At 46.3% G+C, this 24,237-nt stretch overlaps 1 protein-coding gene across 2 annotated transcripts in view; it reads left to right on the plus strand.

Moving 5' to 3' along the window:
- The window catches only part of RXRG (retinoid X receptor gamma), a 74,974-nt gene that overhangs the window by 36,727 nt on the left and 14,010 nt on the right, over positions 1–24,237 (plus strand). For both annotated transcript variants that reach the window (XM_083445345.1, XM_083445346.1), the window contains exons 2-5: positions 5,505–5,761; positions 15,627–15,771; positions 17,568–17,747; positions 22,265–22,434. In XM_083445345.1, coding sequence (XP_083301471.1) covers positions 5,505–5,761; positions 15,627–15,771; positions 17,568–17,747; positions 22,265–22,434 — 752 coding nt within the window. The remainder of the gene's footprint in view (positions 1–5,504; positions 5,762–15,626; positions 15,772–17,567; positions 17,748–22,264; positions 22,435–24,237) is intronic.

Genomic DNA, 24,237 nt, shown 5'->3' on the forward strand with positions numbered 1-24,237 from the left:
TACACAACACAAAACACTATTGCTGTATGTATGTTTTATTTTATTTGTTTTTTAATCTTATATTTTGGAAATGTACATCCAGGTTTTTTTCCTTTAAATTTTTTGGGGGCCCCCAAGAGAGTGGGGCCCTAAGCTATAGCTTGTTTAGGTTATATGTAAATCCAGCACTGTATGTGTGGAATCTCCGTGTGATACCCTTTAGGTAAAGGTGAAGGGACCCCTGACCATTAGGTCCAGTCGTGACCGACTCTGGGGTTGCAGCGCTCATCTCGCTTTATTGGCCGAGGGAGCCGGCGTACAGCTTCTGGGTCATGTGGCCAGCATGACTAAGCCGCTGCTAGCGAACCAGAGCAGCGCACAGAAACGCTGTTTACCTTCCCGCCAGAGCAGTACCTATTGATCTACTTGCAGTTTGATGTGCTTTCGAACTGCTAGGTTGGCAGGAGCTGGGACCGAGCAACGGGAGCTCACCCCGTCGCAGGGATTCGAACCACTGACCTTCTGATCAGCAAGTCCTAGGCTCTGCGGTTTAACCCACAGCGCCACCCGCGTCCCTGTGATACCCTTTGACTCTGAGCTAAATATATTATTACATGCATCTGTACAGTGGAATGCATGTGCGTGTTTGCGTGCAACTTGTGATTAAGGGTGTGAAGCAGCACACTGCTGAGATCAAGCCTCTCTAGAGCCCATTAGAAAGCATTGTTAGGCACAAATGAGAATTTAAAAGTTTGGCCCCAAAACAGGAAGTGCAACAAATCTGGATTTATTGGGAGAAACTCTTCCCCTTTTTGCGCTGGTGCAGTGCACCAGGAACCGGATTCATCTGTCACGTTGCATTACTTGACAGGTACTAAGAATGTGATAGCCCATTTTTAAATGTCATGTGTGCTGGAGCCTTCTGCAAAGACTGGATTTCAGTTTCTCTGGGCCGCTTCTGGGGATTCTGAAGACGGCTTCTGTTCACTCTCAGGATAACAACATCATTATCTGCCAAGCAAACATTCCAAAAGAATTCTTATTTAATAGAAAGGTCTTTCTCTATGCATTGCAGTAACTGCAAGGAGCACGTTGACATTGCAAGGCATGCAGTTAAAATGTAAGGAGTAATATACTGTAATATACGCAAGGAGTAATATACTGTATTTTTCGCCCTATAGGACGCCCTATTTTTCGCCCTATAGGACGCCCTATTTTTCCCCTCCAAAAATGAAGGGGAAATGTGTGTGCGTCCTATGGGGCGAATGCAGGCTTCAGGAAGCTATCCGCGGAGTTCCCGCAGGGCTCCCCAGGCTTGCGGATAGCAACCTGTTCTGGGGGCTGGGGTCGGGGGAAGCTCGGGAAGGTAAGTGATGTTTCTGTGCGCTCTGGTTTCCATCATGGTGTCTCATTCCACTAGAAGTGGTTTAGTCATGCTGGCCACATGACCCAGAAAGCTGTCTGTTGACAAACGCCGGCTCCCTTGGTGAAAGCGAGATGAGCTCTGCAACCCCATAGTCGCCTTTGACTGGACTTAACCATCCAGGGGTCCTGACAGTTAAGTCCAGTCGCGAACAACTCTGGGGTTGCAGTGTTTATCTCGCTTTACTGGCCAATGGAGCCGGCATTTGTCCGCAGGCAGTTTTTCTGGGTCATGTGGCCAGCATGACTAAGCCCCTTCTGGCGAAACCAGAGCAGCGCACGGAAATGCCGTTTACCTTCTTGCCGGAGTGATACCTATTTTTCTACTTGTACTTTGACGTGTTTTTGAACTGCTAGGTGGGCAGGAGCTGGGAGCGAGCAACGGGATTCCTGGGTCTGATAGGTGTTAGAATTTAATCAATTTTTGGAGTGTTAATAAGGCTGCCAGACACTGGATTTAGCAAATCATTAAAATACCGGCCAAACTGGCGTCACGTGTTCAGGAACTCGCCTGGGAGGGCAGCCATTAATCAAAGGCAAGCTAATGGGCCATCAGGCAAGACTCTGTGCTCCCCACTCCACTTTAGGATGATTAGCAGAGAAAAAGCTGATTGGAGAGTTTAGGGTTTGCTATTGGGGATGCAACAGCAAACAGCTGCAGTCTGTGAAACTCGGCAAGCTGGAGGGAGGCCTAGCCATGGCTGGTGTCTTTTTGGCTCCAAGACTGCTGTGGCTAGGGGAAAAAGAAGAACATATTGGGATGTCAATGCTGTAAGCTCCTCCATCACGGGCTCAGGCTCAGGCTGCATGTTGTTGATGTTGTTTAGTCGTTTAGTCGTGTCCAAATCTTCGTGACCCCATGGACCAGGGCACACCAGGCACTCCTGTCTTCCACTGCCTCCCGCAGTTTGGTCAAACTCATGCTGGTAGCTTCGGGAACACTGTCCAACCATCTTGTCCTGTGTCATCCCCTTCTCCTCTTGCCCTCCATCTTTTCCAACATCAGGGTCTTTTCCAGGGAGTCTTCTCTTCTCATGAGGTGGCCAAAGTCTTGGAGCCTCAGCTTCACAATCTGTCCTTCCAGTATCCTCATAGCTGTTCTTAAAAGGAGGGGAGGGGAGCTAGGCATATTAAATACAATTACACATCTAGCATATTGTCTAGTTCGGTCTGCAGAGGAGAAGTTGCCACTGAGAGCCAGTGTGGTGTAGTGGTTAAGAGCGATAGACTCGTAATCTAGGGAACTGGGTTCGTGTCTCCGCTCCTCCACATGCAGCTGCTGGGTGACCTTGGGCTCTCAGCCCCACTCACCTCATAGAGTGTTTGTTGTGGGGGAGGAAGGGAAAGGAGAATGTTAGCCGCTTTGAGACTCCTTTGGGTAGTGATAAAGCGGGATATCAAATCCAAACTCTTCTTCTTCTTCTTCTCAGCAGAAAGGTCACCACTTGCTCTCTGTAGCTGCCGCGAAGTTGCTGCGACGGCACGCCAGCCCGATTTGCCTCTCCCCCTCCCTCTCCCCCACAACTTCAATATTTATTTATTGCAAAGATGGTTCCTGTGACAGTGTTTGTTATTTTACCTGAAGTAACAGTCAAATCTGATTCAAAGGGAAGATGCACAATAAAAGATAACAAAAGGTCAGCTTCTTGAATAACGTTAAAGACATTTGTCAGAGTCAATGGAGTCCGGATTCTCCTGCGATCAACCCATTTCAGGTTTAATTCTGTGCATGGAATGGAAAAGGTCCTTGTCTGTCTGTCTTTCTCCCTTTGAATCAGCTCTCCCACTAGGCATGGAATGGCAAAGGAATCGAACCACAATGGCCTTTCAGAGAGCCCTGTTATTTTCACCATTTGGGCTGTTACATGAAGCATGCGCATCAGAAAAATGCTTCTATGAGGGCCCTGCAAACTTCACTCGGTGCCCTTTAACTTGGTGACTCCAATTAAGATGCCTGTTTCAAACCTTTGAAGCCATAGGCACCATTGAGATTGAGATTGAATTGGGGGGCTGAGGTGGGCAGAACCCTTTCCTCTCTCATTGTTTTCTAGCTGACAATCGTCCCCTCTAGTTTGCAGATATCCGGCAACAGTGAATGATAGAAAATCCTCCTTATCTGATAAACCTGTTTAACGGTGACTGGTTTTTAGGGGTAGAAAATAGCATTATCTTCATGATGAGCCATTGTGCGCAAACGACTCGTGAGGATACACCACAAGAAGCTCATCTTAAAAACAAAGACAAAAGTGACTTCTGCATGGCAACTATTTTGTACAGTCTTTGAAAAGTTTCTTTTGGGGGTGGGCGGGGGGAATGAAGGGCTTGTCCAGACTTACCTTTCCTTTGCACTTTCCAGGCATAAAGGTAAAGGGTAAAGGGACCCCTAACCATTAGGTCCAGTCGTGACCAACTCTGGGGTTGTGGCGCTCATCTCGCTTTATTGGCCGAGGGAGCCGGAGTACAGCCTCCAGGTCATGTGGCCAGCATGACTAAGCCGCTTCTGGCAAACCAGAGCAGTGCATGGAAACACCGCTTACCTTCCCGCCGGAGTGGTACCTATTTATCTACTTGCACTTTGACGTGCTTTTGAACTGCTAGGTTGGCAGGAGCAGGGACCGAGCAACGGGAGCTCACCCCGTCACGGGGATTCGAACCGCTGACCTTCTGATCGGCAAGTCCTAGGCTCTGTGGTTTAACCCACAGCGCCACCCGCATCCCCTTTCCAGGCATACTTCGCAGTTAAAGCTCAGTGTCCGAGCACTTTTTTTTTTTTGCTCCAGAGCTTTCCCTGTGAAAACTCGCTCTTTAAAGCTGAATCGGAGCAAATGGGAACTCCCCAGAAAACCTGAATTGCTGTTTGCTGTGCTTCCAATTTAAAGAGCAGGTTTACGTGGGGAAAGCTCTGGGGTGAGAAAGAGAGATAGAGCACTTGGACATGGAGCTTTAAAGAGCAGATGTGTGCCTGGAAAGAGCGGGGGGGGGGGGGAGGAAAAAGGACAGAGAGACAACTGGAAGAGTTTGTAGTTTTGAATTCAGACACACAGAAAGAATGGTAAAAGTTATGCGTTTCAGCTGTAGTTGGGTGAAAGCTGGCATGTAGTTGCTGCTGTTTGGGAACGTTGCAAAATTAGTAGTTTCGCTGCCTGTTGTAGGATTATGTTTGCGTGGACAGGCGGAGACCCCCCAACCCTGGGAGACACCCAAGTGGAATAATGACTCAAGAAAACGTGTTATGGGATTAAAATTTGGCCACAACTTTATTAAGGCTTCAGATGTAGGAAGACCTTGGCTCAGGCATTGGGCGTTTATCGCTCCCAGTCCCCGGCCGGGGATCTGGGGAACATCAGGGTTATCCAGAATGTGTGGGGATTGGGCTGGCTCTGGAGAACGTCTGTTCAAGCAGAGAGAGCCTGCCCCCTTTACGCCACCATCGCAGGGGAGAGCAATGACAAGCTCTCAGCGTATGGCCAAAGCCTCCCCTCAAAACAACCTCTTTAATGGGGAACCCTGGTATCGCCGCTGCAAATAGGAGGGGGGCGTGGGTCACCGCTACACGCCCACCCCCATTTAGGGAAGATAGACTAAAGGATTCTGCCCAAGACCTGAAACCACCAAAGTTGTGACGTTTTGCTACGGGAAAGGCAAACCTGCCAATACAGGAAAATTCCTTTCCGGCCCTTCAACAGTGACCTTGATGTAGCAGTGCCTGCGTACCTGTGGAGAAAAGGTTAACCTGCAAAAGAAGGCTTAACTGAGGGGGGGCAGGGGGGGAGAAGCTCTGAAGCAATAGAGAACTCCCAGGTAAGATCTTCCTCCTATTGTCTGGGCAGGTGGTCCCTCCGCTTACCTGGTCAACTCTCTCCTGGCAACGCCTCCCCAGCTGGGATTGGTTAACTGGCAGAGGTAGGCAGCTACCTCCAGGTGTCCGGCTTGGGGGGGCGAATCCAGACTGTACTGCCGGGAACCGCATGGGACGGGGGGGCTGCACATGACCACACAAAAGGCGCCCCCCCATTTGATGTGGGGAGTGGTCATTACATCCAAAGTGCTCTGTATTTACCTTTTTGTCACCCGCCTTCATGGAGTCTCTCCTTTTATTTCAGATTCTCCAGTTCACAGCAATTCTGCACCTGCAAATCTGGGATCGGGGCTTCCCACAGGGAATTCCTTAGATGGCACGTCCAACTACCTTGAGTCTCCCCTCAGTGCTTCAAGGACTATCTCGTCGCCTATGAGCTCAGCAGCATCTGTTAATACAATGAGCTCTCCGTATAGAGTGCTCACGTCCTCTATGGGATCGCATTCCGTTCCTTTGTCTTCACCAGCAGGCGTGAATTTTGCTGCACACACTAGCCCCCAGGTCGGTATCAAGTGATATTCTTTTTTTATGCAGTTTGGTCAACTGGAGTTTTCTTTTTTCTTAAAAATAATATTTATTAGAGGTTTAATAGTTACAGAAAAAAGAAGAAAAAAAAACAATTAAAAAATTTAACAGAACAAAACAATACCTTACAATACATCAAAAATAAAAGGAAAAACAAAAAACAATACAGCAAAACAACAAGAAAAACAAAAACATTTTAAAACACATCCAATTTTTCCATCTCTTTACCTTTCATTTACTTGTTTCATCGACCTCCTCACACCTCCCTTTTTTGTATTCTAGTTCAATTAGCTATTTCAGCAAATCCTTTCCATCTTTCTCAATTTTTTGTTCTATAATTTATCTTAACACAATCTAACCTTAAATTTTCCACTTTAACCCCTTAACAATCAGGTTTTGCTTAATTCTTTATAACATTTCTGCTAAAACCATATAACTTCATTCCAGCATTCTTCTAACATTCATTAATTTTGCAATATTTCTGTAAATATATTTTAAATTTTTTCCAATCTTCAACTGGAGTTTTCATGAATATGCCATATGTTAGGCCCAGTTCTCAATTATTTGTGGAATTCCTTGCATATAGCAGGAGGTTTTTTTCTGAAATAGATGAATAAAGCAGTTGACGTTCGTATTGTGTTCCAGACAGACAGATATTCTGCTCCAGATATTCCAGAACACTTCTGCTATGTTCTAGAGACTTGTGGCCCTCCAGATGTGGTTAAATTCAGAGGCATCAGCTGCAGACAGCATGACAGAGAAGCAGGAATGACTGGAGCTGTAGTCCAATAAGATCTGAAGGACTATAGATTCCACATTGCTGTTTTACAGATTGCCCCAGTTTGAAATTTGGAAATAAAAGTTAAAGAAGTTCAGCTAGCGCAAGGATTGCACCAAGTAAATCTCTTCTAGAAAGTCAGGGGGAAATGCTGGAATAGATTTAGAAGTTGTTTGGGGAAAGGAGAGGGAGGAGAAGTTCCAACAGACAACTAAAACTCCTTGCACTTGCAATAATAATAATAATAATAATAATTTATACCCCAAACATCTGGCTGGGTTTCCCCAGCTACTCTGGATGGCTCCCAACAGAATATTACAAACATAATAAAACATCAAACATTATAAACTTCCCTAAACAGGGTTGTCTTCAGATGTCTTCTAAAAGTCAGGTAGTTGTTTATTTCCTTGACATCTGATGGGAGGGCGTTCCAACAGGGCGGACGCCACTACCGAGAAGGCCCTCTGCCTTGTTCCCTGTAACCTCACTTCTTGCAGTGAGAGAACCACCAGAAGGCCCTCGGCGCTGGACCTCAGCGTCCGGGCTGAACGATGGGGGTGGAGATGCTCCTTCAGGTATACTGGGCCGAGGCGTTTAGGGCTTTAAAGGTCAGCACCAACACTTTGAATTGTGCTTGGAAACGTACAGGGAGTCTATGTAGGTCTTTCAGGACCAGTGTTATATGGTCTCAGCGGCCACTCCCATTCCTGCAAGGAACTGTTTGGTTGGATGCCTCCCTAAGAGATTTGATTCCCCCTCTCAACATTGTTTTGCAGCCCCCACTCAACTTCATCTCTGTGTATGGTGAACCCTTTGCAAACCTGGTCCCTCCCCCTTCAGCCCCAGCCAGAGCACTCGGAGGCAGAGGAGCTGCACGCCACGAATGTACATGGGCAGTGAGGGTTGGGCGCACAGTGAAACAATTCATTGCAGGTCTCATGAAGCATTTATTTATAAGGCTGTAACAGATTACGCTGCCAGTGGCGTAGCGTGGGGGGTGCAGGGGGGGCCGGCCGCACCGGCCGCAACATCTGGGGGTTAGGGTTAGGGGGCGCAAATCCACGGGTTAGGGGGCACAAATCCACGGGTTAGGGGGTGCAAATTACTTGCCTTGCCCCGGGTACTGACAACCCACGCTACGCCACTGTACGCTGCCTTCTTGCTAACCACAGATGTAACAAATCCAAACCCAGCCTTGGAAATTTTGTTCTCTCCTTTTGCAACCGTTCTCTGTCCTCCGTGAAGCATATTCCACCCCCCTTAAGCCAAGATTAGGCAGTTTGCTGTTGGCTGTGAGTCCTGTAAGAACAACTTCCCTGTCTCTCAATCTGGCAACTGGCCGTTTCTACCTGGCCTGGAAGAACTGGGTTCCTTTTACAAAGAGTGCTGCTGCTGCTTAAGATGGGCTTTGCACCAGGGGGGTCTGAAGGAGTATTAAAATCTTTGCATCCCCAGGTGTGAAAGGGAAGAAGTGCCTACCTGCCTTTCAACAGGCCTCCATGATATATCCCAAGTGTTGACTGAATTATTAGAGCTCATCCACACTTCCACTTGTCCCAGGGCTTTCCCTGGGAAAACCTGCCCTTTCTCACTGAATCAGAGCAAAGAATGATACGCAGAAAACCAGATGGATGTTTGATGCTATTCAGCAGCGAAGAGTGATTTTTTTCCCTTGGAAAAAGCGGCTGGAACAAGCAGAAGTGTGAACAAGCCCTTATTCTCACATTCTTTGTGTGGTTTGCGACGTGAGATTTAGAAGAGGTGTTCAAATGTTGCTTTTGCTGCCCCAGTATCACCTGGCTGGGGCAGATCATCTGGTAAAATGTGAACAAATCCCCCCCCCCAACCCTTTTGCAAAACATGGACTCTGAACAGGGGCGGCAGTTCCAAGCTGTCGTGCTGAGTAGCTTGAAGGAGTTCGGTTCACTTGCTTTCCTGCTAATGGGATGAGGCAGCTGGTCTTTGGGGATTAGCAAGCAGTCAGCTAATGGATTTGGGTTCAAGCAGCTGTCCCAAGTATCATACATCACTGAGCTTAATGTGCAGGAACCAAACTCCAAAGACTTTTAAGGAGACTCCGGTTCCCCCTGCCCTGTACTTTGGCTGGGGAATATGGGAGGGGAAGGTGCTAGACCTGCTTACCGAATTCTGCTTTTGTTTTTGAAGGAAGCCCTGCCCGAATTATGTGGCCCTTATTCCCCCAACTTGCAAGTGGGTGGCAAGATTGAAGGCCTACTCTCATAGTGTGGAGATGCTGTTCCAGAAGTCCCTGGAGCTAAGAGGGTGGTTCGCTGGGTTTTCGCATTTGCTTTTACAACTCAGAGCGCTTGGAGACAATATTTGCTCTTCTTCCTCCTCCTCCTCCTCCTCCCAAAACAATGAACTGCTTCCCAGAAACTGTGCAGCAAGAGGGCAGCAACCCAAACTCCACAAAAATTGACCGGGTTTCAGCACTAGCCAAGTGAGCATTTCCTTAAGGCAATGCTCAGAAGCATAGCTGCCAACCGTCCCTTATTTGGTGGGGAAGTCCCTTATTCCAATGTCGTGTCCCGCTGCTGTCCCTTATTGATGATGTCCCTTAAACTTCCCGGGTTTCAAAGGAAGCAGCTCCTCTCCCTCCCTCCCTGCCGGCCAGGGAGGAGGGAGGCTCCAACTGTGTTGCTTGGCTGCGTTGCTCACCCAATAAGGAGTCTAAGAATGACTGGGGGGTGGAGCTTGCATGCCTTGTGCCGATCAAATCGGCTGTGTTGCCTGGGGACTCGCCTTTGCTCAGCGCTTCCCAGCGGAGAGGTGACGGTGGTTTTCCTTGCTGCATCCCCTTTGCTGGGTTGCTGCGCTGTGGGAACCACCGCTTGAGGCTTCGTTTGGCTGCTGGCTGGGCTTTCTGCCTTTGGGCCTTTGGCTCGGAGGGGCTCAGAAGTTGAACCTACCTGTGCTCTGAAAATCCCTTATTTTGGCTGCTGATCCCTTATTTTCGAGGCTGCTGGTCCCTCATTTTCAAATCTGTATGTTGACAGCTATGCTCAGAAGGTTAAAGTGCCTCATGGCACTGAGCTGCCTCAGGTAGAAGGGTTATCCTTCAGTGGCTGCCGATTCTGTATCCTGCTCTGGAAACTGGAATGGGTGGTGGACTCGTGAGGCAACTGCTGGTCACTAGAGTGTTCCTGGTAAGAAGCTGTGGTGCAAAAAACCCCCACAACTTCTGACTGTTGTTGCTCTTCAGCGTGATCTGTCTCTGATCCCCCCCCCCTCCAAACAACAGCACTTAATGAGTGCAATTGCATTGTCCGAAGACAATGGCAACGCGTTCTATGTGGGGCTACCTTTGAAGGTGACCTGGAAACTACAACTAACCCAGAATGCGGCAGCTAGACTGGTGACTGGGAGCGGCCGCCGAGACCACATCACACCGGTCTTGAAAGACCTACATTGGCTCCCAGGACATTTCTGAGCACAATTCAAAGTGTTGGTGCTGATCTTGAAAGCCCTAAATGGCCTCGGCCCAGTATACCTGAAGGAACGTCTCCACCACCATCATTCAGCCCAGACACTGAGGTCCAGCGCCGAGGGCCTTCTGGAGATTCAGTATCTTGGATTTGTGCCTGAAAGCAAACTCTGGTAACTAGTGTGGTGGGATACATTCATTGAGGTCCAGCACCAAGGGCCTTCTGGCAGTTCCTTCACTGGGAGAAGTGAGGTTACAGGGGACCAGGCAGAGGGCCGTCTTGGTGGTGGCACCCGCCCTGTGGAACATCTTCCCATCACATGTCAAGGAAATAAACAACTATCTGACTTTTAGAAGACGTCTGAAGGCAGCCCTGTTTAGGAAAGTTTTTAATGTTTAATCGTGTTTGTAATATTCTGTTGGGAGCCACCCAGAGCAGCTGGGGAAACTCAGCCAGATGTGCGGGGTATAAATAAATAATTATTATTATATGCACTGTACTGAGTTAGGCTGCAGCACAGCATAGTGGTGTCAGTCTCCGAAAGCTGGGCCTTCTGAGCAAGCTGTCTCTGGCCTTTTAATCTGCCACCTTGAAAACACACTTAACTATTCCATACCAAATATGCCACAATAATTATTTTTCAAACAATAACTAACTACATTGCAAAATTGTTGTCATTTTGTTTCCCTGCCCAGGCTGTGTCCAGATTTCCTATTTTGTGGGGTGTTTTTTTTTTTTATTATTATTCAGCTGCCCGTTACCTAGAGAACTTTAGCTATTTAGTAACTAATAGACACAGCCAATAAGTACATCCTGATTATACTGCTGTTCTCATCAGCCTTCCTCCCTGAAGAAGAGCTTATGTCTTATATGCACCAATGATTTCTGCTTCCCTAATTAAAAAACAAAAAGGACACCCTTGAATGTGATCTCCCTTGGTTTCCAGAAATTAAACAGTACAGTAAACTGCATGAATATAAGGACATGGGTGGTGCTGTGGGATAAACCACAGAGCCGAGGACTTGCCGATTAGAAGGTCGGCGGTTCAAATCCCTGTGACGGGGTGAGCTCCCGTTGCTCGGTCCCTGCTCCTGCCAACCTAGCAGTTTGAAAGCACGTCCAAGTGCAAGTAGATAAATAGGTACCACTCCGGCAGGAAGGTAAACGGCATTTCTGTGCGCTGCTCTGGTTCGCCAGAAGCGGCTTAGTCATGCTGGCCACATGACCCGGAAGCTGTACGCCGGCTCCCTCAGCCAATAAAGCAAGATGAGCGCCACAACCCCAGAGTCAGTCACAACTGGACCTAATGGTCAGGGGTCCCTTTACCTAAACTGCATGAATTCATGTAACACCCCCCCCACACACACTTTATAGAAGAGGTGAAGCTGGAGTTGGTGATGGGGGTTTCATCTTTCCCTGCCTGATGTTTTTCCAGTATCACTCATCCCCTTCACAAGACTTTCTTTTAGGCGGACTGCAAATTGCATCTTCAGACACGGGACATTTTTGAGCCCTGCTGAGCGAGGGGAATTTCCTTGGGTGGGCCATTTTGAGCAGAGACAAAGGGCAGGAAGAGGAACGAACACCCGTACTCCTAGGAAACTTCGCCTGCTTAAAATCTCTTGCAAGGTTCTAATAATAATAATAATAATAAATTTTATTTATACCCCGCCCTCCCTGGCCAGAGGGGATGTTAGATCTTTTCCAAAGCATCAATAAAAGTTTCTTGATGAGCTGCTACATGCTTGGATGTAGATTCTGATCTTTCATGGGTTTGGCTTTTAAAAAATACATAAAAAATATTGCTATCCTTTGTTCTTGAGAGGTATGTGTGTAAGTCTACAAGAGTAGTTTATAGAGCTGAAATAATATGAGGAAACCAGTTGAACGGCAAAAGCCACAAGATGACGCTTGCCCCAAACCAGCAAAGTGCAACAGATTTGGCTAGACTTCTTGACTTCCCTTCTACTGGTGCTTTTCAGTTAAACCCCCCACATCACACTTTTCTGAGCCCAAAGGAATACACTAGTAAAAATGGGATAAGCACCATTTGGAGACATTCACGGTCATACATTTGAGTGCTGAAAACTTTCAGAGCATTCTGGAGCTGACCAAAGTGTCTAGAAGTCTTGAGAACTTCCTTTGGCTTACTTGCTCTGAACAAATGGTTTTCATACCTTGATCAATGTTGTTCTCTTTTGTGCTTCATGGCCTGTGGATTGATTAATGGGTTAATTGGTGCATGAAGGATCTTGCATTAAAGCAGTAGATTGATCTTAATACCACTTCCAGCAGTATAATTGGATATCAGCCAGGAGCTTTTCTAAAGTTGCATCTGGCCCCAATATGGAAACTTATTAGGTTGGAGCAGTTCCAGGGAATGCTGGAGTTCCTCGTAAGCATGTTAAAAGTTCTCTCAATTCTTGTCGGAAGTGAAACCTCTGAGGTTCAGCAAAACTACCAAGGAATTCCAGTGGATGTGTTCGGAGATTTCACATTAAGGATATTTTGCAGGAGGCTTCAGCAGACCCCTATAGGAAACATGTGTGTGAGTTTTTGAACATTACATGGTTATTATACATCACTAAGTATTTGGATGGGGACGCGGGTGGCGCTGTGGGTTAAACCACAGAGCCTAGGACTTGGCGATCAGAAGGTGGGCGGTTCGAATCCCCGCGGCGGGGTGCGCTCCCATCATTCGGTCCCAGCGCCTGCCAACCTAGCAGTTCGAAAGCACCCCCGGGTGCAAGTAGATAAATAGGGACCACTTACCAGTGGGAAGGTAAACGGCGTTTCCGTGTGTGGCTCTGGCTCGCCAGAGCAGCGATGTCACACTGGCCACGTGACCCGGAAGTGTCTGCGGACAGCGCTGGCTCCCGGCCTCTAGAGTGAGATGAGCGCACAACCCTAGAGTCTGTCAAGACTGGCCCGTACGGGCAGGGGTACCTTTACCTTTAAGTATTTGGATGGGGCCGCGGGTGGTGCTGTGGGTTAAACCACAGAGCCTAGGACTTGGCGATCAGAAGGTGGGCGGTTCAAATCCCTGTGATGGGGTGAGCTCCCGTTGCTCCGTCCCTGCTCCTGCCAACCTAGCAGTTCGAAAGTACGTCAAAGTGCAAGTAGATAAATAGGTACCACTCTGGCGGGAAGGTAAACGGTGTTTCCGTGTGCTGGTCTGGTTCACCAGAAGCGGATTAGCCATGCTGGCCACATGACCCGGAAGCTGTACGCCGGCTCCCTCGGCCAATAAAGCAAGATGAGCGCCGCAACCCCAGAGTCGGTCACGACTGAACCTAATGGTCAGGGGTCCCTTTACCTTTAAGTATTTGGGTGATCAAATTCTCTACTGGAATATACATACAAAATCAAACATAGAAGGCTGGTGCTTTTACTACCATATAAGGAAGAAGAAGAAGAAGAGGAGGAGGAGGAGGAGTTTGGATTTGATATCCCGCCTTTCACTCCCTTTTAAGGAGTCTCAAAGCGGCTAACATTCTCCTTTCCCTTCCTCCCCCACAACAAACACTCTGTGAGGTGAGTGGGGCTGAGAGACTTCAAAGAAGTGTGACTGGCCCAAGGTCACCCAGCAGCTGCATGAGGAGGAGCGGGGAAGCGAACCCAGTTCACCAGATTACGAGACTACCGCTCTTAACCACTACACCACACTGGCTCTCACTGGCTATTTGAAGGATGCACAAATCACTAGCACACATAGCAAATGAAGAAGTATAATTGGAAAGTGTGCAGAAATGTCAGAACTAAAGCAAATATGATCAGCAGAAGACCCATGGCCTTACAAAGAGATATTTGCAAAGGTGCATAGGCAGAATCTGAAGAAATTTCACTTCCCAGAGTCCCCAGATAGCAAGGTTTGTAAACGAAAGATTTGGAAATGGCGGGTATCACACGAGGGAAGGATGCTTATCATTTTCTTTTTTGAGGGAAAAATGATTCTATGTGTTATGATAATATTTATTAGAAATTTAACAGTTACAAAAAGAAAAAAAGGGAAAAAACAACAAAGAATTTAACAATGTTAAATTGCTGCTGTTGTGGCGTACATAAAAAAAGTTCTATCCTTCTTTAGCACCAATTGGCCGACCATGCCCAGGAGAAAGGCCTCTGGTTTCTTCAGGAAGGTATATTTAAATACCTTTTTCATTTCATTATATATCATCTCCCAGAAGGGTCTTAATCCTTGGGCACGTCCACCAAAGGTGAAAGAAAGTACCTTCAGTCTCATTACATTTCCAACATTTATTATCGGGCAGATGATAGATTTTTGCCAGCTTGACTGGTGTTATGTACCACCTGTAAATCATTTTCATTAAATTCTCCTTTAAGGCATTACATGCCGTAAACTTCATGCCTGGGGGGAAAATGATTCTAAGACACAGCTTAGCTGGTTGCAGCTCAGAAGGCCAGAATCTCAGGAGGCACTCAACCTTCTCCCAAGAAGCACTTTCACCAAGAGTCTTATGGAGAAGTGAGTCGTGCTATGTCCCCTCTTCCCACTTGTTGTTATTCATTGGATCTGTGGCAGCGGCTTGGCAACTTCGCTTAGAAATGCCTGGTTGTGCTGTCTCAAATAGTCACTCGGGTGCCTTGAGCACGTACTGGCAGGCTCACAGCCAGACCCTGCTTCTACGATCTTGCTGGTGAACGGGCAGGCACTTACACATAGACATAAGTGGCTGCAACGGCTTCAGAACTTGCCACCCGATCATGGAAATCAGGGTGGTTTTTTTTGTATTTTTTTTATTTAATTTAATTTTGCAGCCATTGGCCCATATTGAAAACAATAAATCAAAATTTATCCATAAACAATACAATTTAAACAGTTCCAAGTTAAAACCCATATAAAACCAATTTTACTTCAGTTAGGTAAACACTGTACACAATAAGCTCTCTCTATGTAAACCGCAATTCAAATCCATCAGATTTTGGGGGTATGCGTCTTAGTTCTGGCACTTGTTAATGGTTCTTAAGTTTAGCTAAGCTGTCAGAGTCATACAGTGATCCATTTCTCCTCTTTTGAAATAAAACATTAATCAGATATCTAGCGACAGCACTTGTATCTTCGTCGTTTAATAAGTATATTATTTGGGCTTCCTGAGGTCCGTCAGCAATTCTCGATAAATATGGGGCCAGAAACTTGGACCGTGAGGCCGAATGTAATGGACAACAGAAGATTATATGATATAACGATTCTATAGATCCGCTTTTACAGTCACAGAGGAGTGAGATCTGTCCGTTGGAGAGTCTGTTACCCAACACGTTTGATGGGAAAGCATTGAATCTAGCCTTTATAAAGGCGTACCTGTGCGTCACCACAGATAAGGTAGTTAAATAAGATGGGAGTTTCGTTGGTGGTGTTAAGCCAAGGTTTATTGGCGAACAGGTGCCACCATAGACATAAGTGGCTGCAACAGCTTCAGAACTTGCCACCCGATCATGGAAATCAGGGTGCTCATGCGTACAGCTCCCATGGGGAAGAGGTGCTGGCTGAATCCTTTCCATGAGAACTGTTAATGTGAATGTTGGGTCATGGTCATAGCATCAACCCAAAGAAGCATCTCTCTCTCATTCTCTCTCTGTGTCCACCTTCTCTTTTTAGCTTAATGTCATGAATAGTGTCAGCAGCTCTGAAGACGTCAAGCCTCTGCCGGGACTGCAAGGGATGGGGGCCATTAATTACGCATCCACAAGCCCAGGATCGCTGACCAAGCACATCTGTGCGATTTGTGGGGACAGGTCATCAGGTACCAAACCTAATTTAAGCTCTTGACTGCAGCTTGTATATGAAGATACATTGTGTCCACCCCCGCAAAATAAGATTGTATTGATTGCTTTTGGTGTGGGTGGCGCTGTGGTCTAAACCACTGAGCCTCTTGGGCCTGCCGATCAGAAGGTCAGCAGTTCGAATCCCCGTGACGGGGTGAGCTCCCATTGCTCTGTCCCAGTTCCTGCCAACCTAGTACTCCAAAAGCACACCTGTGCAAGTATATAAATAGGTACCACTCCGGCGGGAAGGTAAATGGCATTTCCGTGCGATCTGGTTTCCATCACGGTGTTCCATTGCACCAGAAGCAGTTCAGTCCTGCTGGCCACATGACACGGAAAGCTGTCTGTGGACAAACCCCAGCTCCCTCGTCCTGAAGCGAGATGAGCACCGCAACCCCATAGTCGCCTTTGACTGGACTTAACCATCCAGGGGTCCTTTACCTTTTTTACCTTTATTCCTAATCTGTAGTCAGATATTCCAGGGTATTACAGTTCTGAGCACTGTCATTCTTTATGGAATTGGGTGTTAACATGGGAACTTGAGAATCTCATACTTAAATTTTTGTCGAGGCAAATTTCAGGCTCCCTTGAGGTGTATAAGACATGGAAGCAGCCAGAAGCCTTGGCTATTCCATACTACATGATCCTGCCTCATTGATTTTCTAGTTGAGGTCAGTAATTCCTGCTCCTGGCCTTTTAAAAGATCTTCTCCCCAAAGACCAAACTCTTTGAAAGCACAGTACAGTATTCGGCAATGCATATTTGGCATGTTACACACAAACTTTCTGATTGATGGATTGAGGACAAATAAGCGCCCCCCCCCAATAACACACAATTAATTTATTGAATTCACTGCCACAAGGCAAGGTAATAGACATGGGTGTAACCAGGATTTATGTTGGGGAGGGGGGCAAAACTGAGCTATCTGTGATGTGATTGGTCAGTTAGTTAAATATTTTTATTTATTTACTTGATAAATAAATCAAGTAAACCCATGGTGACAGGCACCATCTTAGATGACTTTATAGCAGAGTCCTACACGTTTCTTCTGAGAAGCAAGTCCCATTGAGTTCCATGGGGCCTTCTCCTTAAAAGGTGATTAAACAAACCCATTGCCAAATGGAGCCAACATGTTCAGGGGCTATGGCCTCCAGGCCTTGCTTTTAGCGGGCTAGTTGGATGGATCTTTTTGTTTAATCCAGCAAGGGGAGGGAGGGTGGTCACTAATGTTCTTAAGTCTCTTAAAAACTACTTTCTGTCTCCAACCTTAGTCTGGCTCGTCAGACAGGTGGAATGTTGCCAGGTTTGGGGTTTCTCAAGATGAGAAATTTACTATGAGGCGTCCTGTTTCTGCCGGTTAAAGGATTGGATACTTTTGGACAATACAGATGTATTGGATTTAGAAGGATATGATAACAGATTCGGATGGCACGCGTATTTGTGGTATGATAAGGTTAAAATTCATAGAGGCTTCTTAAACCACACTATAAGGAAATCAATTTATGAGGTATGGAATAGATATAAAACGTTGCTAGAACGCAAAACTCCATGGTGGCTTTCACATTGTTTAGTCGTTTAGTCGTGTCCGACTCTTCGTTACTCCATGGGCAGGGGTTGCTAAATCAACACCGTAGAACGGAGCGAGAGAGGCGAATTTTAGTGTTGCCCAGGGTGCCGCTGAAATTTGAGAGCCCAAAGTCCACCACTGCCTCTCTGCACCTCCCTCGAATCGCTTGCTCTCGTCTCCTGACATGTGCTTCTGCCTTCTTGCCAGGGAAGCACTATGGGGTATACAGCTGCGAAGGCTGCAAAGGCTTCTTCAAACGGACCATCAGGAAGGACCTCATCTACACATGCCGTGATAACAAGGACTGCCTGATTGACAAGCGCCAACGGAATCGCTGCCAGTACTGCCGCTACCAGAAATGTCTAGCGATGGGGATGAAGAGGGAAGGTACGTCCGTTTGGGGAGGCACAACACACACGCTCCATCCTTGGTTGCGCTGGCCGGAATAAGCCGGACAATTGGTAGCCCAGAATCTCTGTTCTATCACTGCACTAGATGAACCAGTCCCACAGTAGTTGGGAGTGAATACACTGCAGGGCAAACATATTTATATTGATATTTATATTATTTATATTTATATTTATATATTTATATTTATATTTATATTTATTTATATTATTTAGTGCTTTTTTCCTTTAAAAATGTTTAGGGGTACTCTCATTTTGACTCAAGAAAATCACCATTTTTAGTTCAAATCGGGGAAAATAAAAACAGTAAATGGACAAAAGTACAAAGATTCACAAAATGTTTCAGGGTATGCATACCCCTGCGTCCCCCCAGAAAAAAGCACAGTTTTATATTTTATATTTTATATTTTATATTTTATATATTTATTTATTTGTTTTTTCAGATTAAAATTTTACAGTCACATATCAAACATACAACACAGATACAAGATTCCAAAGAATCTCTTGTACTTCTCTTCTCCCCTTTGTGGGTCCTACTGTTAATCATTTCCTCCTGCATCTTTTATAATAATCCAAATATTTTACCTCTCCATTGTGTCCAAAATTCATTAAACTACCAATGTGATTCCAATCCTACTAACAATTTAAACTTTATAAATTACAAATTTTACAAATTACACATTTTCCCTATTCCTTATTGAAATTTTGGACTTCCTGAGTTCTGATTCCTCTGGTCATTTTGGCCAATTCAGCATAATCCATCAACTTGATCTGCCATTCTTCTCTGGTGGGCACTTTATCTTCTTTCCATCTCTGGGCCAGAGATATTTATACAGTGGACGCTCTGGTTGCGAATGCGATCCGTGTGGGATGCACATTCGCAACCCGCAGCATTCGCAACCCATGTCTGTGCATCTGTGTGTCTGCGCATGCGCGGGTTGCAATTCAGCGTTTCTGTGCATGCGTGACCCCCGAAACCCGGAAGAAACTCGTTCTGGTAAATCACAGAACTCCGTCTAGCACCTTATCCACAGTGTTGCACAGTATCCCATCTGGAAGAAAGCAGAAAAAGATCCCAGCTGCTCTTAAGGAAGTACCGTATTTTTTGCTCTATAAGACTCACTTTTTCCGTCCTAAAAAGTAAGGGGAAATGTGTGTGCATCTTATGGAGCGAATGCAGGCTGTGCAGCTATCCCAGAAGCCAGAACAGCAAGAGGGATTGCTGCTTTCACTGCACAGCAATCCATCTTGCTGTTCTGGCTTCTGAGATTCAGAATATTTTTTTTCTTGTTTTCCTCCTCCAAAAACTAGATGCGTCTTTTGGTCTGGTGCGTCTTATACGGTATCTGCAAATACAGAAGATTCTTCAATGAGTGGCTATTTATACAGATCAAAGGGCAGCAAAAAACCATGGAAACACCTGTGGTTTGTGATAAAAAATAAGGTGCTCTACACATATGCTGCTAGTGAGGATGTGGCTGCATTGGAAAGCCAGCCTTTATTGGGATTTACAGTTGCTGAAGTCAAAGATGAACACTCGGAATCTAAACTTTTCCATTTGCTGCACAAGAATACTTTATTTTATATATTCAAAGCGCATGACCTCCATTCAGCACAAAAGTGGATAGAAGCTTTTCAAGAAGCCACATTACTGTAGCATGCTTGCTTTGTTACTTAAAGGAAAGAAAGTCCGATGACAAAGTCAATACTATGGTTCTGTTTATTGAAGAGCCATCAGATTTTACAAGCATCAACCTAAACAAAGCTGGATTGTTCACTGGCGTAACGTCTTTGTTGAGGAGTAATAATTTTTAAAGAAATGTGTATACTTGTCTTTATGTCATACAAAAAGTGTTATTTAAAGTACAGTGGTGCCCCGCAAGACGAATGCCTCGCAAGACGGAAAACCCGCTAGACGAAAGGGTTTTCCGTTTTTCAATGCGCTTCGCAAGACGAATTTCTCTATGGGCTTGCTTCGCAAGACGAAAATGTCTTGCGATTCTTGCGATTTTTTCCCGCTCCCCACCCCCTTTTTCTAAGGCACTAAGCTGCTAATAGCCTTTTAGCAGCTAATCCGCTAATCCTTAAGCCTTTAATAGCCGCTAAACCGCTAATAGCGCTAATCCGCTAATCCGCTAATAGGGTTGCTTCGCAAGACGGAAAAACCGCAAGACGAAGAGACTCGCGGAACGGATTCTTTTCGTCTTGCGAGGCACCACTGTACTTCCGGGTTTTGGCAGTCCGCAACCTGAAGAAACGCTACCTGAAGCAGCTGTAACCCAAGGTATGACTGTATTTATATTCTACCTTTTCCCCTGACAGGGATTCAAGGTGGCGTATAGCTAAAATAGAAAGAAACAGACACTTCAGTCCTCAACACTGTCTGTACAAAAGAGAACAGGAAAGCTAATGGATGTCCCACCTAAGGCTGCCTCTGCTAGTAGCAGGAAACAAAATGCAAATTGCAAACCAAAAATCTCACTCCAACCAGAGCACTCATTTCTTGCAGAGTGCAAAGTGAATTGCCAGGTGTTAAACCGAGGCTGGTTTCTTCCAAAAAAATAAGCAGTTCCGCTCAGGGTTTTCATGAGGATCCAGGATGGAGACCAAATAATCAGTCTAATTATTATTATTATTATTATTATTAATAATAATAATGATAATAATAATAATAATAATAATATATTTATACCCCACTCATCTGGCTGGGTTTCCCCAGCCACTCTGGGTGGCTCTCAACAGAATATTATTATTATTATTATTATTATTATTAATAATAATAATAAAAGCGATAACAGATCAAACACTAAAAACTTCCCTAAACAGGGCTGCCTTCAGATGTCTTCTAAAAGTCAAATAGTTGTTTATTTCCTTGACATCTGATGGGAGGGCGTCGATGTTGAAGCCGCAGTAACATTTCTCACGATAGGGATTTGGTGCTTCTTGAGTTGTGTATGCGAAGAGATAGGGAGAATGTATTGTACAAGCTGCGAGGCTGTCACACACACACACCCCACCACTCTTTCGAATTGGTTTGGCTGAGAAGAGCCTGAGATTTGCTTTGAGTTTTAGCTGTGGTACAACCTCATGGCAGCATTGCTGCACTCGCACAGTGGCGACGGCAGCTGAGCCATGCAATCTCCAAGCTTACTAGTAGACAAGGAGGTTGCATTGCTACTTTGTCTTTTGTCTACTCCCTACTTTCAAGTAGACATCGGCAGGCTTGTTGGTGAGTTTTACATATACGTCAACACACATTTCCTCCTTCCCTCCCCAGGACTAGCAAAGAGGAAGAAATCGTGCGAAATAAACAAGCTGATGTGAATTGGCTTGATTTACCTAACTCAGGAAGGGACGAGGGTGCCGCTGTGGGTTAAACCACAGAGCCTAGGGCTTGCCGATCGAAAGGTCGGCGGTTTGAATCGGCGGTGAGCTCCCGTTGCTCAGTCCCTGCTCCTGCCAACCTAGCAGTTCGAAAGCACGTCAAAGTACAAGTAGATAAATAGGTACCGTTCCGGCGGGAAGGTAAACGGCGTTTCCGTGCGCTGCTCTGGTTCGCCAGAAGCGGTTCGCTCATGCTGGCCACATGACCCGGAAGCTGTACGCCGGTTCCCTCGGCCAATAAAGCGAGATGAGCGCCGCAACCCCAGAGTCGTCCATGACTGGACCTAATGGTCAGGGGTCCCTTTACCTTTACCTAACTCAGGGGTCAGCAACTTAAGGCCCCTGGGCCGGAAGTGACCGGCGGAGGTCGTTTGACCAGCCCACTAGCCGGCTCCGAACTGAGTTGCCCGCTCTCGCGCTGCGCTAAATCGGCGCAGCGCGGTGCGGAGACTCACTTCTGCGGCACCGAAAATCGCGTCATCGCACGCGCAGACGCTGGAAATAGCGGGCACGCATGCTCACACACAAGAGAGATCTGGTCCACAAGGGATCTCCACGGAACTGATCTAGCCCAGGCAAGATAAACCTTGCTGACCCCTGACCTAACTGATACGGGTTTTTAGAACTCTACTTTTTTCTGTGTCAAAAAATATATATCCCGGTCCAGGAAGGGCTTTGTAGAAGACCTGTTTGAATACACAAAGGGAAGAAACATGGTGGACAGAGGAAGGCTGTTCGTGGCACAAGCTGAAAGGGAGGAGGAAAAAGGAGCGAATGTATTTAGGGGCACGGGGGTGGGGTGCCTTGTTATGTACTGAAGTTCTCACCCTGGGCCAGCAGGGGAATTCTGTAGATAGTTTTCACTCAGGTCCGCATATGCAAATAAGGAATTGAAAGTGACGTTCAGTGATTGGATAGTTACAGAAAGTTGTTACTGTTGCTTTGTAGTTGAACAGGTTGGCTGAACCCTTCAGTTCAGTTCTGTTCTGGCCTGTGAATAAACAAGAGCTGTCTGAAGAATTGCTGTGTCGTCTGATATGTTCACCCACAACTTAACATGCCTGAAATGTTTGGACTGGTTGTTTTTTTTAATATATATTTTTTCCTACTCAGCGGTTCAAGAGGAGAGGCAGAGAAGCAGAGAGCGGAGTGAGAATGAAGCTGAGTCTACAAGCAGCTGTGGCAGCAGCAATGAAGACATGCCTGTGGAGAGGATTTTAGAGGCTGAAATGGCTGTTGAGCCCAAAACCGAATCTTACAGTGATGTGAACGCTGACAACTCAGTAGGTGGCTGCTTGGCACTGGGCTGTTACTTGGACAACTTACTATTACTACTAGTTGTAATAGTATTAATTAAATTTCCCTAAACAGGGCTGCCTTCAGATGTCTTCTAAAAGTCTGGTAGTTGTTGTTCTCTTTGACATCTAGTGGGAGGGCGTTCCACAGGGCGGGTCCATATTCAGTCCATATTGCAAATGCAATATGCACATTCATCTATCCAGGTAAGAATTACTTGATTGAGTTGCAGGATTATTTAGCTTTGCTGGGGTTACAAACCAGAAATTGTGTGTACTATGAAAACAAAGACCCTAGCAGGTGTGCATGACAAACAACCACTAGATTTTGGATTAAAGGTAAAGGGACCCCTGACCGTTAGGTCCAGTCACGGATGACTCTGGGGTTGCGTGCTCATCTCACTTTATTGGCCGAGGGAGCCGGCGTACAGCTTCCGGGTCATGTGGCCAGCATGACTAAGCCGCTTCTGGCAAACCAGAGCAGCGCACGGAAACGCCGTTTACCTTCCCGCTGGAGCGGTACCTATTTATCTACTTGCACTTTGACGTGCTTTCGAACTGCTAGGTTGGCAGGATTAACACCAATAATTTCTGGTTTGCACAGTCTCCATGTACAGAGTCTTCTCCTTGCAAATTTTTAAATGGCTACTACCAAACCATGGTCGTGAGTGACACCTACGAATATCCCAAGGGGTTGCAGCCTGTGTCGCTGCTAAAACGGATAACAGAGAGGAAAGCTTCCCCTGCTGGTCATTGCCCATAAAGTGCCTGAGAAAAGCACCTAGGGCTTGCCGATCGAAAGGTCGGCAGTTCGAATCCCCGCGGCGGGGTGCGCTCCCGTTGTTCGGTCCCAGCACCTGCCAACCTAGCAGTTCGAAAGCACTCTTAAGTGCAAGTAGATAAATAGGGACCGCTTACTAGCGGGAAGGTAAACGGCGTTTCCGTGTGCAGCTCTGGCTCGCCAGAGCAGCAATGTCACGCTGGCCACGTGACCCGGAAGTGTCTCCGGACAGCGCTGGCCCCTGGCCTCTTGAGTGAGATGGGCGCACAACCCTAGAGTCTGTCAAGACTGGCCCGTACGGGCAGGGGTACCTTTACCTTTACCTTATTGTCCAATAAATGGTGGATGAGAAAAGTGCTGATAACCTGAACCAAAGGTGGCAACAGTTAAGAGTTTGAAATGAGAGCAAAAAGTGATAAAATGAAAGCATTCCTCCCTGTGTTGTGTACAGTGGTACCTCAGGTTACATACGCTTCAGGTTACAGACTCCGCTAACCCAGAAATATTACCTCGGGTTAAGAACTTTGCTTCAGGATGAGAACAGAAATCATGCTCTGGTGGCGCGGTGGCAGCAGGAGGCCCCATTAGCTGAAGTGGTGCTTCAGGTTAAGAACAGTTTCAGGTTAAGAACAGACCTCCAGAACGAATTAAGTACTTAACCCAAGGTACCACTGTACACAAATCACTTTTGTTCTATGGCTGCTTTTAGTTAAAGAGATTTTGCGGGCTTTTGAAGCACTGCAGAAACTTGCAGATGCTGTTTATTGGAGTAATAATAATAATAATAATAATAATTTATTATTTATACCCCAGCCACTCTGGGCGGCTCCCAACAGAATATTAAAAACATGATAAAACATCAAACATTAAAAACTTCCCTAAACAGGGCTGCCTTCAGATGTCTTCTAAAAGTCAGGTAGTTGCTTATTTCCTTGACATCTGATGGGAGGGCGTTCTACAGGGCGGGTGCCACTACCGAGAAGGCCCTCTGCCTGGTTTCCTGTAACCTT

This window comes from Podarcis tiliguerta (assembly GCF_965153285.1).
Source record: "Podarcis tiliguerta genome assembly, chromosome: 6".
NCBI classification, from domain to species: domain Eukaryota; kingdom Metazoa; phylum Chordata; class Lepidosauria; order Squamata; family Lacertidae; genus Podarcis; species Podarcis tiliguerta.